The sequence below is a fragment of the Falco peregrinus genome, chromosome 3 (assembly GCF_023634155.1).
Source record: "Falco peregrinus isolate bFalPer1 chromosome 3, bFalPer1.pri, whole genome shotgun sequence".
In the NCBI taxonomy this organism is placed as follows: domain Eukaryota; kingdom Metazoa; phylum Chordata; class Aves; order Falconiformes; family Falconidae; genus Falco; species Falco peregrinus.
The window spans coordinates 70,366,187-70,379,844 of record NC_073723.1 but is presented as its reverse complement, the minus strand read 5'-3'; the positions used below and the strand labels follow the sequence as shown (position 1 = coordinate 70,379,844).

The following is a 13,658-nucleotide window of genomic DNA, read 5'->3' as shown; positions in this document are numbered from 1 at the left end:
GAGCTCTGAGGAGTAGAGAACTGCACAGCTACAGCAAAATAAAGTACAATTAAAAAGGAAGGGGGGGGGGGGGGGGGGACGACTAAAACTGCTACAATGCAAGAGTTGACTTAGCCAGCAAGATAGTACTTGCAGATGTGTAACTTAATGTTTGGCTTTAAACTGAAAACAACAACAAAAAAACCAAGTGGAGCTATTCTGGGTAGTAACAAGGAGTATTAGAAATCCAGGTGGCTTTAGAAATGTTACTGAGAGAAATTTTTATGAACATTTAATATGGTACATTGTATGCATTTGTATGCTGTGCCATTTAGAGAAACTTCAGTCTGCTTTTGTGTGTTCTTAAATATCTGCAAAATGGAGCTGGATGACAGCACTAAATGCAAGACAATCTCCATGTAGTTTGGGGGATGGGACAGACTTGGAAATAGATGTTAGGGGTGAAAAAAAACCCCCACAACTGTGGCCAGATTCTCAGCCTGCTGGCGCAAGAGCATGTTTTAAGGTGGGCAATAGCATTGCTGAGGAGATGGCTTGACAGATAGCTTCTGAACTCCAGGTGTACAAAACAGTCCAGCTGCTTTTACTCTGGCAAGAAGCGAGGATTTATATTCCGAGCATTTCATGTTAGAAATTGTGTAACAAGCCATTTATTCATTATGAATTGAAAACAAGGTATTGACGAAAGACTATTACTTGAATTCTTTCCTTTTCCAGGATTAACCTGCCGCCTCTGACGGCATGTTAGTTCAGTGCTGTGAGTGGCAAAGTTTGAGATATTTTTACTGTCCCCTTTGCCATGTAACGATAAGTGGAATCTTGTGTTTGTGTGTTCGCACACTACATAAGCATTTGAACGGAACTACCCTAGGGGCTGTAAAACCTTTGTTTTTGCTGAATATGTTGTCTGATCCAGTTGCTCAAGTTGTGCGTTGCAAAAAAAAAAAAAAAAAAAATGGTCATAGTTGCTGACTAGGCCCAAATTTTTCACTAACCTTTGACAACCTTTGCCGTCTGTTCAGTAGCTCTAGCTTTGACAACCTTTGCTGTCTGTGCAGTAGCTCTAGCTTGTGATACCTGCCAGGATGGGTCATCAGGTGCAGCTTTCCCAAATCGGCTGTCTCATAGTGTTGCACTCTGTGTGGTTTAACAATGATTTATCATCTATATGACAGCTGCAGAGCTGTGAAGTACACTGACAGCCTGTACCTGGAAGCACAGTGTATAATAGGCCTTCCCTAAAGAGTTGTAATATATAGACCAGTGGGTGAAAAATACTCTAGAAACTAAAAGCAGAAGCCAGTACTATGCAAGCTGTGTATTTTGGTCTTTTTGTTTCTCACATTTACAAACTGGGGCCTGTAATGCTTATGACAAAGATTTAGCAATTATGCAGTTGTTTTTGTAAGTAATGTTCATACGTGCAATAAACAGTTGCTGTGAGAATGAAGAAAACCACTTTTCTGCAAATACCACAGACTGTTCCCAGCACTGCTATTTTCTGGAATCTGGTTGGCCAGCTCAACTCTTGCTGTTTTATTCATATACTATGTTACTCAATGAAAAATGGTATATGAAATGCTCTTTATACACCAAGGAAACAATACCAAAAACTTAAGATTCTGCATACAGAATATAGAGAGGTATGTAAATTCTTGCTTAGCAATAAAATAAACCAACCAACTCATTTTTTAGTAGAGATGACTTAAGAAATGGCTGCAAGTTGTACAGATTCTGTATTTCATCCTTTGGCATGAACACAATCGCTATGATTCGAAGATCTCTATGTAATTATGTATGCGAGGACAGGATATCATCTGTCTTACCTCTGCTGTTCAGTAAACTTATTTCGAAGCACTTAAATGTCTGCAAAACAGTACAGAATTATGGACAATACTAACTTTTTTTTTAACCTAGCACAAGTAGTATTTTTAAGAACAGCTAGATATAATGCTACAGAGTCTTGACTTGCAGATCTCAGCTGGAAGCACAGAGAAGTTTCTATTACCTTGGCAAAACTCAGTCATATTGGCCCTAGAAGTCCTAAAGCATCTCTAGCACTATTTCACACAATGATAATACTGATGCATGAAAAATGTCCTAGGAAGCTCTCTTGTAGGAGGGCTTCAGTGCAGAAAATATTGAACAAGTGGCACAGACAGTTATTTCAACTATTATTTATTTAACCTTTGAATCAATGCCTTCAGGTTTCCTGTATCAAGGAAGGCTTGTGGTGTCATTTATTCATACATGTGTATACAGAGGAAGTGTAGATGGCTAATAGTCTTATTTGTGCTTAAACCCTAAACACCTGTCACTTGCTGAATTTTGTAGAGCGTCAAGAGTACCGATAATGAAGGTGTTAATGGGTGAGCTGAAATAAAGTCCCTTTGCAGTTTTCCAGACTCCACTAAGTAAACAAGTCTTAGCTAAATGAGATACCATGAAAAGCACCTTAAACGATGAAATTCATAAGGCTTGAAATTGAAAAGTTCCTAGAGCTGCAGTTTTCATTAGCTTGCACTTGTTTCTGATCATTTTTTGAAGCATTTCAAAGCAATTCTGCAGCTGCCTCTCTTGCAATCTTCCTTTTTCAGCCAGCCTGTGCCCCAGTGGGAGCGTCCATCTCATCTACCCACACCAGCAAGCACTGGAATGCAAGGACAACACTTGCTCTTTGTACAGATTTAGGGCTGACATTCAAGCAAAACACATTATAAATTCTTTGTGGAGGCATTTTCATCTTGCATCCATAGCTGAAAAGTACTTTAATGAATAATACTCACTGTTGTGCAGGGAAAGGTAGGGTAGGAACAAAGCAGGGACTGTTTCATCGCCTCCTTTTCTCCTGTGGAGCAGGTTCTTCCTTACCCTGGAATTCTAAAGTTACATTAAAAGTGTATGGGAGTCCCACGGGAGTAAATAAAAATAGAAATACTGGCATATACAGAAATACTCCTCCTCCTCTAAGAGGGCAGCAAATGCATTTGCCATTGTTCCCCCAACCCCTGCCCCATCAAGATTTGAGATAACTGAAACTCAAATGAAAGACAGCTTGAATTTTGTACCTTTAAGGATTTTTTTAAGGTAGAATATTCCAAACAAAGCTAGTGTTGTGCACAGCATAAACTTTACGGTATTAAGAATTTAAAAGGGTGACAGAAACTGCACTGCAGACATTTTAAAAAGCATGCAAGAGTGTAGTGTAACTATAAATTATTTCCTTTCTAATCTTACATTTATCTAAACATTTGTAAAGCATGTAAGAAAGTTTGTTAAAACGATCGAGTCTTTCTTATGCCTCCTAGATATTAATCTGTATTCAATTTCAAAATGTACCGAGTGCTGTTTTGTTTCTTTTATGCAGTTGTTTATGCTTTTGTAATTCTTTTGGTTATATTTTTTTTTTCTACTAAAGTTTGCACTGTGAAACAAAAACTTTCCAGTCCTGGTTTAACATCATGCATTAACGTACTAAACTTTAAACTACATTTGTGACACATGCAACAAATCAAAACATTGTGAGTGACAGTAAATAGGCTGAGGCCAGACTTGGTGAAAGAAAGTTTTTCTTTTACATTTTGCTTCAGTTTTGTATGCAGTCTTCTCATGTTCTCCTGTTGCCTGTATGAAGCCTTGCTCCTGTATTTCTTTCCCAATATATAAGTGTTTGGGTACAAGAAATATGGAAGGTGGACACAGGGCTTCTCCTTCCTACAGACAGGTACAAGGTGTGAGCAGTACTGGGCTGAAGTTCTTCTCAAGTTGAGCAGAACCATGGTTTAGGATCAGCATTTCTGAAAAAAAGCAGTTCTAAACTCACCCCAGAGTTAAGCAGTTCTGTAACGGGGACCAACAAAAAGGGTTGTGATAAACATGCACAGGCAATGCATTTAGGGACCACGGTTTTAAATAACAACATAGTCAGATAACATTAATCAGAATATCCAGGCATCTTTTTTCTTTTTGCACTTGAACTCTATTCACGTTTCTTGTGCAAGCTTTAATGTATACTACAGCACCGTGGAGACTTTGAAAAGTAGTTAAATCAATGGTAGTCTTGACTAGTATACGATGTGATTTAAGTAAATACTTACTGTGATTTTTATTTCCAAGTCTTAGTTTTCAGGGAGTGGTATTGCTCGTGATAAATTGTTTTATAAAACCTGCTGTCCAAGCAATATGCTTGTAAAATTTTTTTTATATGGTTTATGGTGATTGTAACAATAATTTTGTTTTAATCTTTTGCTTTATATGTGCTTTATGTATTCATTAAACTGTTTACATCACAAAACCGGTGTACTAATGCTTTAATTTGTTTTCAGTACTTTAATCCATTAACAGAAGTTGCAACAAACTACTTGGTAGTACATGATGGGGTTTCAGATCATTAAAGGAGGCTGTATGTCCTTCTGCAAAGTTCAGTTAGAACAGTTTACTGGACAGAAATCAATAAAGCTTGCCTTCTGTAAGGGAATGACTAGGTTTTCAATAATGAAGCCACTGCATCTGGTGTTCTTGCTTTATGATAATGGAAACTGGACCTAGCCCCAATCGTTCATAGCAGGTAGTAATGAACAACCTAAAAATTAATTTGTGTATCAACTGCCAGTTTGATTAAAGCTCATTTCATTTGTATGGTAGGCCTCTGAGCGCTTTAGATTTGACTGTATTAAAAAACAGTAAATTGTGCAAAACAAGCAAGTATCAACAGGTGAGTACCACATAGCACATCCCAAGTAGAGGGCTTAGGAGCCAACATTATACAGGACTGATTTTAATATGTTCATTTCACACACGTATGACCATATACGTGTTATACATCCTTAATAATTGACATAGTATTAGTTCCATTGCATTATCTCTTGCATTTTCAAGGAAATTACTCCTTGAAGCAATTATTACAAACTATAAGAGGAAGGAATTCGGAACTCAGACTGGGGTAAACGCTCTGTAAGTGACGCTTAGAAGAGCAAGTTAACATCACTGTGTTAGTGATGCTTTGTGCTCAGCCCAGCAGCAGCGGCACGGCAGGAGGGCTTGTTCAGAAATGGGATGAAATAGTTGGGGCTCACGGATTTGTATTGGAAGTTGAAGAATCATGACCGGGTAGACAGGAAAAACCTATGCGCCCCACTGCTTTTGCTGTCTTATATGGTGTCTTTTTGCCTCTGAAGTTGAGAAATTTATTTAGTAACATGTTTAGGCTAAAATACTAATTAATCAACTGAAGCATTTTAAAGATCACTTTTTCTAATCGGTCTATAGCAAAGAAGATTTCCCCTTTTCATTAAACTTCTAAAAGTATCTTCCTGTTCAGTCTTTGCTACACTATTTCTAGATTCTTCTATCCACCAGTATACTGGTGGATATATATATATAATATGGATATATAATAATAATCTGTTTAAGAAAGACCTAAGAGCGCGCTCTGAGGAGGAGCTCCAAGGATTCTCCGGAGCGCTTGGTGAAGTTGCAGGCTCGCCCATAGGCTTTGCCTGTGCCTCGGCACAGGGGCAGCACAGAGCCACGGCCACGGGAGAGGCAGCGGCAGCAGCTCTGGGGTCTTTTGGAGGGAACCGACCTTGGCTGTTCGGCAGCAATTCCTCCGTTTTTCAACTGCCCAGTACCACAGCCCAGCTGAGAATAAGGTCTGGATTTAATTTTACTATGCTGCACCCCAGGGGGGTGTTTGTTTAAACAAGTGGGAGGGGCAGGCAGGAACCCCCAAACTCACGTAACGGTCAAATGGATGTATTAAAAATTTAGCATGAGGATTTTCTCTACCTAACATCAGATTTTTCTCATTGTATTTATACAAACCAAACTTAACAATAAGGGATAGCTTTCTATTAAAATCTGTTAAGGGGTGGTGGTGGTGTTTCCCATCACATAAATTAGCTCCTTGCAAATGAACTGCATTATCCTTAGCACTTTCCATCCTAAAATGCCACAATTAATGACTTTCATCTTCAGCCGTTCTGAGACTGCCCAATGGTAAATGCTGCCCAATGGAAAATTGAGGCAAAAGTTAATAGATTTTTTCCTGACCTTGTCTTGTACCCTCCATCACATACCATTAGCGACAACTGCTGGATTGCATCTTATGTACTGACGCAAAATACCTCACACCTTGCTGAAATGGCCTCCAGTTAGACTAGGCAGGTTCCGTTACTCATTTCACTCTGAATAGTTACTTGGGTTTATTTCTGAGCTACACAAGAAATCCCCCGCTGCCATTTTCAGGTGCTTTTACTGAATTTCTTACAAAGCAATTTCAAAAAATGTTTAAAAAATGTTTATAAAATGTACTGAGTTACTGCTGCAGACCCACTATGAGCCTTAGCTATGGTTCACCTTTTGCTTATCACGGATCTACTTTTTCACATCTGATGTACCATACAATTCACATGCCTTGGCAACTGTACAAGCCCAGGCTTTGGGTGGTCCATCTCCTCCCATGTTATACTGACTACGTTACTAGAAATTTTACCTCCGAGGGATAGTATTTGGTTCAAAGAAATAAGCTATTAACCATGCCATGTCTAATTACTTTCTAATGGTAAACTCTCCTTACTATTCTGCTCTCCCCAAGTTACGCTGATGTAGGCAATAGTACTTTCAGCAATTTGTACGAGTTCAGCTGGGCATCTGCTTACCTATTAAAGGCAGAAAAGCAAGAAAATTGTGCCAATCCCTTCAAAGATGAGAACTGATAAAATGGTTTGCAGGTGGGTGAGTGTGTGCAACCTGGGAGAAGAAATGTGTGTTTCGCAGAAATTAAAGAGGAGAAAAGCATTGCTACAACCTTATTTCTGGCCAGCAGCTGTAAAGCAATAGTGTACATCTGGAATTTATAGTTTTGTGTTCCAAATAATTTAAATTATTATTACAAATTATATATTAATATAATTAATATTATAATTATTGTATGAGCTTCTTGACTATGTGAAAACGGTAGGAAACAGGCCTTTTTATAATTTTTAAAAATTTTTGCTTTCTTACTAGTAGCCATACACACAATGTTACATTCTGTTGCTGTAGCAGCACCCACAGCTGCATCTCCACCAAACACACAGACTATCAGAAATTCATAATTTTGAATATTAGTCTATCACGTCTTTCATTCTTGGGCATGTGCAATTAAATCATAAAGGCTATGAATCTGTTGGTAGCAGAAGCTACCCCGGAAACTACCCTGAGAATACCTACTAGCCCAAAATCTGTTTTTGGCTGGGGTGATCACTGTCAAAACAAAACCAACCCAAAATGCCAAAGGCTTGCACTGGGTTTCTGTGGTGGATGTCTATGGTGATACCAACTTCATAAAATGGCACAGAGGACAACACCGAATATGCACCAGAGACTGTGTCCAAGCAGGTGAAGAACCTCTGACATGAAGAATATTCTAATAAAGTGATGAATGCTAGGCAGAAAAATGCTTCAGAAAAGCAAAGCTAAATTAAAGCATCAGGTTTTGCCCCTGAAACCATTTATCAAGCACCACAACAACAGAATAAATTGGACACAGAGAAAAACCCACAGTGTGATGGCACCAGTGTCTCAGTGGGACCCATCATAAAACAGAACTACCCTGAACAACTGCCCTGATTCTTCTTCCCCTCAGTAATTTTTTCCTCTCACCTTTTAGTTTGTGAACCCTAATTATCAAGGCACAACTAAGGAGTAAGGGGATTATGGACAAATGTGGTTCTGGATTATCATTACCACTTGCCTCTCGTGATAGTCAGTGTTCTCCATTGTTTCCTTCTTCATCTTCTCATCTTTCTTGGGTTTCTTACGTTTCAGTCATCTCTAGTCTTTCTTCCCATGTTTTTTATTCCCATCTTTCTGCTAAGATGTTCATCTGTTTTCCTGCTTTTTGTTCACCACCTGTTTCTAGACAAAGATTGTATTAATGATCTCAACACAACAGTAGAAGGCAAAATCTCTTGCAGAATCGCCTGGACTCCACAGCTCTCTTCCTGCCAATTCTCCTCTGCAACTCTGAGCAAGTATTTTCATTTCTGTTTTAATTTACACATTAGTAAAAATGAGCAGTACCGTTACAAGGATGTGTGGTTCATCCTTTTTGAAGTGATTAGAAAGGCCTGCTGAATTACCTAATGAATTATAATGTCACCATCAGCCCACCATAAGGGGAAGAGGTCAGCATTCCCATCGCTTTCCGAAACAGATCTGGAAGTTGTGAACAGCTTGGAACAAACACCATCGCGGAGAGCAAATCAGTGCTTGGGCTGTACATGAATGAAAATGGAAGCAGTGACACCAGTATAACACAGCTCTGGCTTAGCAGTGCGTGTTTACAGGAGGTATATTACTACTAGAACAAGCATGGAGAAACACATCCGCACATGACACGTGCTATATATATCCTGCCACTGCCTGGTGAGACAGACGTTGGGTAACAGCGCTGAAAGGCTCTGATGCAGCGGCAGCTACACCCAGGAGCACAAAGCCCCACGCACAAAGCATCTCCAAATCCCCAGATGAAGCAATTACTGTATCCAAACGCCCATCAGATTTCCCATAATCACTCCAGTCAAACTGTATATAAAGAATTTCCTCTTGTTTTAAAAAAAACCCAGTGTATATATTCACTGAAAGGATGCATCTCAATTTCTGTTTGGCATACTGCTCTGAAAACGAACTACAGAAAATTTCAACCCGCGTAGGAATTTCCATAAAGTTTGGATTCAGAGTCCATTTCAAGGACTAACACAAAATCAGCTGAGTGGCTTACAAACTGCCTGCTGCTCTTTCATCTTGCTCTTCCCACAAACAGTATGCATCGCTCAAAGGCTAATTTTAGCCTACCAGTACGGCTGCAAATTTCTCAGTGGGGGTTAAGCGTAACATCCTGTAGGGTGGGGAACAGTTTGGTTTTCTAAGGCAATCTGAATGTACTTTTCATATCAATATGAATTTCAAATTTGTAGTTTTTGTGTAATTTGTTTTGAATGCACGCACAGGGACTCACTAGGTACCTTGTGAAGACAACCCACTGGAAACCACGAAACCCACTGAACCCATGAAAAAGTCCACTGTTTTTCATTCTTGCTAAGGTAAAAATACTTACTTAGTTCAACTGCATTTTAAATCAGCTGCTTCCATATTTCATATCAATTTGCATTTTGCCATTACAGACATGACACTTTTCAGATTTTCATTTCACATCCTAAAGTAGACAACAAAACTACATATTACTGATACTGAAAGGAATTGGCAAAAGCCATAAATTCAGTACTCCAAACCAAAAATAAGTTATTACTATTATTGTCACTAATGCATAGCACCTACTAATTGGTGATTAGAGCTTTGAGTTTATATTTGTGTGCATATGTGATCAGTTGTAAGCAATCCTCTTGTGGAAGATGACAGCTCTCAGCGAGAGCTTATAATAAGGCATTTTAAAGTCCCTTTAACCCAGCGCAGCCGGTGACTGCCCTCAACGCTTACGAAGCGCCGCAGAAAACACCAGGAGACGGGGTTCTGCCTGCTGTCACAGAACACCGAAAAGCAAATGCTCAGGTATCTCCACCTCAATTGGAAATGTAATTATCGTGCACAAAACCCCAAACGGAGCACATACTGAATTACATATGGATTCTTCTTCCTGCGTTAAGAGAAGCGGCAATTTCCTGCCCCCCCTCCCCAAACAGCTCTTTCACAACGTTAAATTTACTGACACAACCTGTATTAATTAGTTTGTTGTGGAAGTACACGGCTAACACAGAAAGCAATGCCAGTGCATAGCTACTGTTAAGACAAAATACCTGTATGTTGTCTTTGCACTATATTAAACGTTAGTCTCTTTTCTTTTGCCATAGTGGCCAACAGATGTAAGGTAGGTGGCACAGTAAAACAATGCAACTGTCCTGTGTGCGTCACCAGAAAGAGCTGCAAAGCATTCCAATACTGAACCACTCCCCACTACAGGATAACTGTGGGTATTTTGAATACATTTTTAAGTGTTCTTATTTACATTATTGATCCTTAGAACTATTCATTTCACAGTGAAGCTGAAAATTGCATCTGTGTCACCAGATCTCCCAGGCACTGCTTAGATTTCCAGTACTGGCAAACATTTTCTAATAATTAAGATTATTCAGCTTAAGGGATCTTTCCTTTTTGGCTTTTTTGAATGTAGAGCAGGGCTGACTTGGTAGGGATCCTTAATTAAGGTCAAACGTAAACTTAACCAGGAACGGAAAAAGCGGAGTGTCCTCTGCCCTTTCTGGTTTGGTGGTTTTGGTTGGTTGGTTTTGGTTGGTTGTTTTTTGTTTGTTCGTTTGTTTTGTTTTTTTTAAAGAAAGACTGTGTATGACTACAAACTACTCAGTTACTCTAGAACTATTTTTTAAAATTTGTTTTTAAGGGCACAAACAGAGGCACCTCTGTTTTAAATGACACACTACCCAAGGGCTCTGAATTCAGGATTATACTTTGCAAGTACATTTCCTAATATACATATGGAAGACGAGGTTGCCTTTTGCTGGCAATGGTCTTAAGACAGAAATTTATGACAATGTTGCAAGAGGTGTGGGAGAGCTCACCGCAGCTGATGGGCAGTAGAAACAAGTAAATTCCCCCCTTCCTAAAACATGGTTGCTCTACTTTATTCCTATCAGGTTTTAATAAGAATATTATTTAAGGCCAAGTGCTTAAAGCGTATTTAAAGATAAACAGTGGTCTTCTGAATGTATTGGTGAAACATGCAATGACTACTAGACGAGCTCATTCAAAAAAATCCAATTATAAAACACCACCTCAGTAGCCCATCCTAGCAGGATAAACCAGATTTGTTTTTCATTCAGCAAAGAATTGTCTGAATCCATTCAAATTTAACTTTTAACACCTAACCATATCAGTTATTACTCTTTGGGAAATGATTTTCAGAAATCACGAAGGTGAGCAATCTCGGGGGGGAGGGGGGGAAGAAAAAAAAAAAAAAAAAGTGGATTTTGTTCCCTGCCCCTAGGAGTCCAAAAATGGAAAGAACAAACTACAAGACTATGCTGACATGTGGCACCACAGACAGAATAAACTTTGTATTTACTACATGATAACCTTTTCAATAAGCCTAATTATTTGCACCTAATGATTTTTTAGAATGCTAAAATTCAGGAAACTCAACCTCATCTACGTTGTAAAAACCTATTACCCCAGCTTTTCCCTGTGCCTGGTGGCAATCCATACCCCGCTGCAGAGTTGCAGGCTACATGCAATCAAATCTGATTTAAAAGTTTTCTGCTTCACGTACTGTAACGGTTTTCAGTTAGATGATGACCAGTTTACGCTGCTAATGATGGACATTTGGATCTACAATGCCCTGATATTTATTATGTTATTTATCCTAAAGACAAGGCAGACAGCTGGTTCAGATGCAACGCAAGGCTTCATTTGATCCAACATAGATTAAAAAGACAAACACATGGCTGAAGCAACTTGTTCTAAATGCATGTAGATACCTTACTGGCTCCCTCTTCCTAATCATGGCAACAGAGGATATTTTGGCGAGATATTTGGGACTAGTGATAAAGTAGGAACTGCTGCTGAAGCATAAACAGGACTGACTGCTTGACACTGCCAATTTCACAGACCCACTAAAATTCAAAAATTCCTGCTTTTTAAAAAGTTCATCTCTATATATCACCAGCATGCAAAGAAATTATGCTGATAAATACCAGCTGAACTTCTCTGTATTGGCTTATTTTTTTCCTAAGGAAATTAGTCTCATAAACAATGTATCTGAATTTCATTTCTCCTCAGAATTATGTAACTTAAAAGGCCAGTCATGAAGATGGATACTTTTACTTTCATTTTGAATGATCCAACACAATATAAATCCATTTCGTTCATGTAAGATCACAAGATCTGACTCCACTCAAAAATAAAACTTCCACGTAGCAGCTTTGAGCAGTAACACGAGATGGTTTCATGGGAAAGTCTTAGAACTTCAAAAGTCTTGGAAGATGTAAATCTCTGCGCAGCCATGTTCAGCAGTATCAGCTGGAGGCAGTCGGGGTCATTCTGAAGGCTATTGGTGGCATGAGATTTCAGTTGAAGTGCAAAGAGACTCTTCAAATCTTTGAAAGCCTATAGATATTAGCTTACTTGAAGTCAGGAGTCCCGCTCCAACAGTGACACTAAGCTTTTCCCCAGGCAAGCTGACCAACGATTTTCTGTATGTGATGAAAACAAAGTCTGTTTATTTTAAATAACTGTTCATACTGTTTTACAGTCAAATGTTCACTCAGTTTGTACTGCTAAGGAACTCCTTATGTGATTTACTGTCTTGCTAGGGATTTCCATTTCATCTTTAGAGGCCAATGAAATTTTTAGTATCTGCATGGTATTGATATCACCATTGTAATCTCAGGGAATTCATTACATTAAGAGAGTCACTGTGGCACTGTTGTTACTACTTTCGTTCTCTCCTACCTTCTGTGTTCCCCACTGAACATACGTCAGATCTGTTGCACTGCACATAAAGCCTTGTGCCTCTACATTTGCAACAATGTGCAGATGCCTGTGATTGGGTCAGTCATTGGGCAACAGTTCTTTAAACGCTGTCATACTGCATCCAGACAGCGGGAAGTACACTGAATTTTTGACACTAATTTTCACTGCAACAGATGCATCACGCTCTTGAGTACCGGTCAAGGTATTCACTATTCAAAATGTGTTATTTTTATTACTTATTTTACCTTTGCTTGCTGGACTTTTGTGTTGCTCAGGAAGTCCTACTGGAAATAGGAAGTATCCCCAGTCTCATTTGGTTTCCTCATTTTAGAAAAAAACATAACACTGGCGAACTGCCGAAGCAATGTAGTCTCTGGGAACTAAGAAGTGATACACGATCCATTATGGCTCTTGCATGGAGAATGACCCAACACAATTATAAGTTTTTCTCCATTTCAGGTTTCATTTCCAAAATTACATTCTATGATCTTACTTACGAAAGGAGGAAAGTTACAAAGTTTCTGTTATCAGAACCTTCAAGTAACAGATTTAATTCCACACTGGGCCACAATGTTAAAAACACACACACACACACACACATATATATGCACAACATATGTCCATATACATACTCTGTGTTTGCCATCGCATGAAAAAAATGTTCCTTCACAGCACTTACGTTTTTAGGTTGCAGTCTCTGTAGGTTTCCAAGGCATTTTTCTCCTCATTCCTGGTGAAAATGACTCTTCTCTTTGTACAGTCATCGATTATTTTTCCTTCCTAGCTGACCTGGCAATATGCCTATTCTGCTTTTCAGGATATACATGCAGCCAGGGCTAGCCACCACGTAGGGTCCATCCCCCCGAGATCTCAGCATGGCCGGCCTGGTGATGACAACCCTGTAGTCCACTTCTTCAAGAACATTGTAAGTCTCCTCGCTTCTTGTTATGCACTAAAATGAAATATTTTCTTTAGGACCCACCAGTAACCAAACACTCCCCAAGCATTAGCCATTATTTTAAGCCTTGTGAATTGTACCGTGCCTTTGAGCTCGTTCAAATACAGAAATGATTTTTACCTGGAAACATGAGCAATGCTGAAATGCTACACAAAAAGTGGGCGAGCCCTCCGTCACCGTAGTCAAATTTCAACAACCATTATTACAATTATAC

The 13,658-nt window shown here is 39.1% G+C and overlaps 1 protein-coding gene across 4 annotated transcripts in view; it reads left to right on the top strand.

Moving 5' to 3' along the window:
* MBP (myelin basic protein) overlaps positions 1-13,658 on the top strand; it is a 120,139-nt gene that overhangs the window by 100,161 nt on the left and 6,320 nt on the right. For all 4 annotated transcript variants that reach the window (XM_055799463.1, XM_055799464.1, XM_005240306.4 and 1 more), the window contains exon 5: positions 13,304-13,411. In XM_055799463.1, coding sequence (XP_055655438.1) covers positions 13,304-13,411 — 108 coding nt within the window. The remainder of the gene's footprint in view (positions 1-13,303; positions 13,412-13,658) is intronic.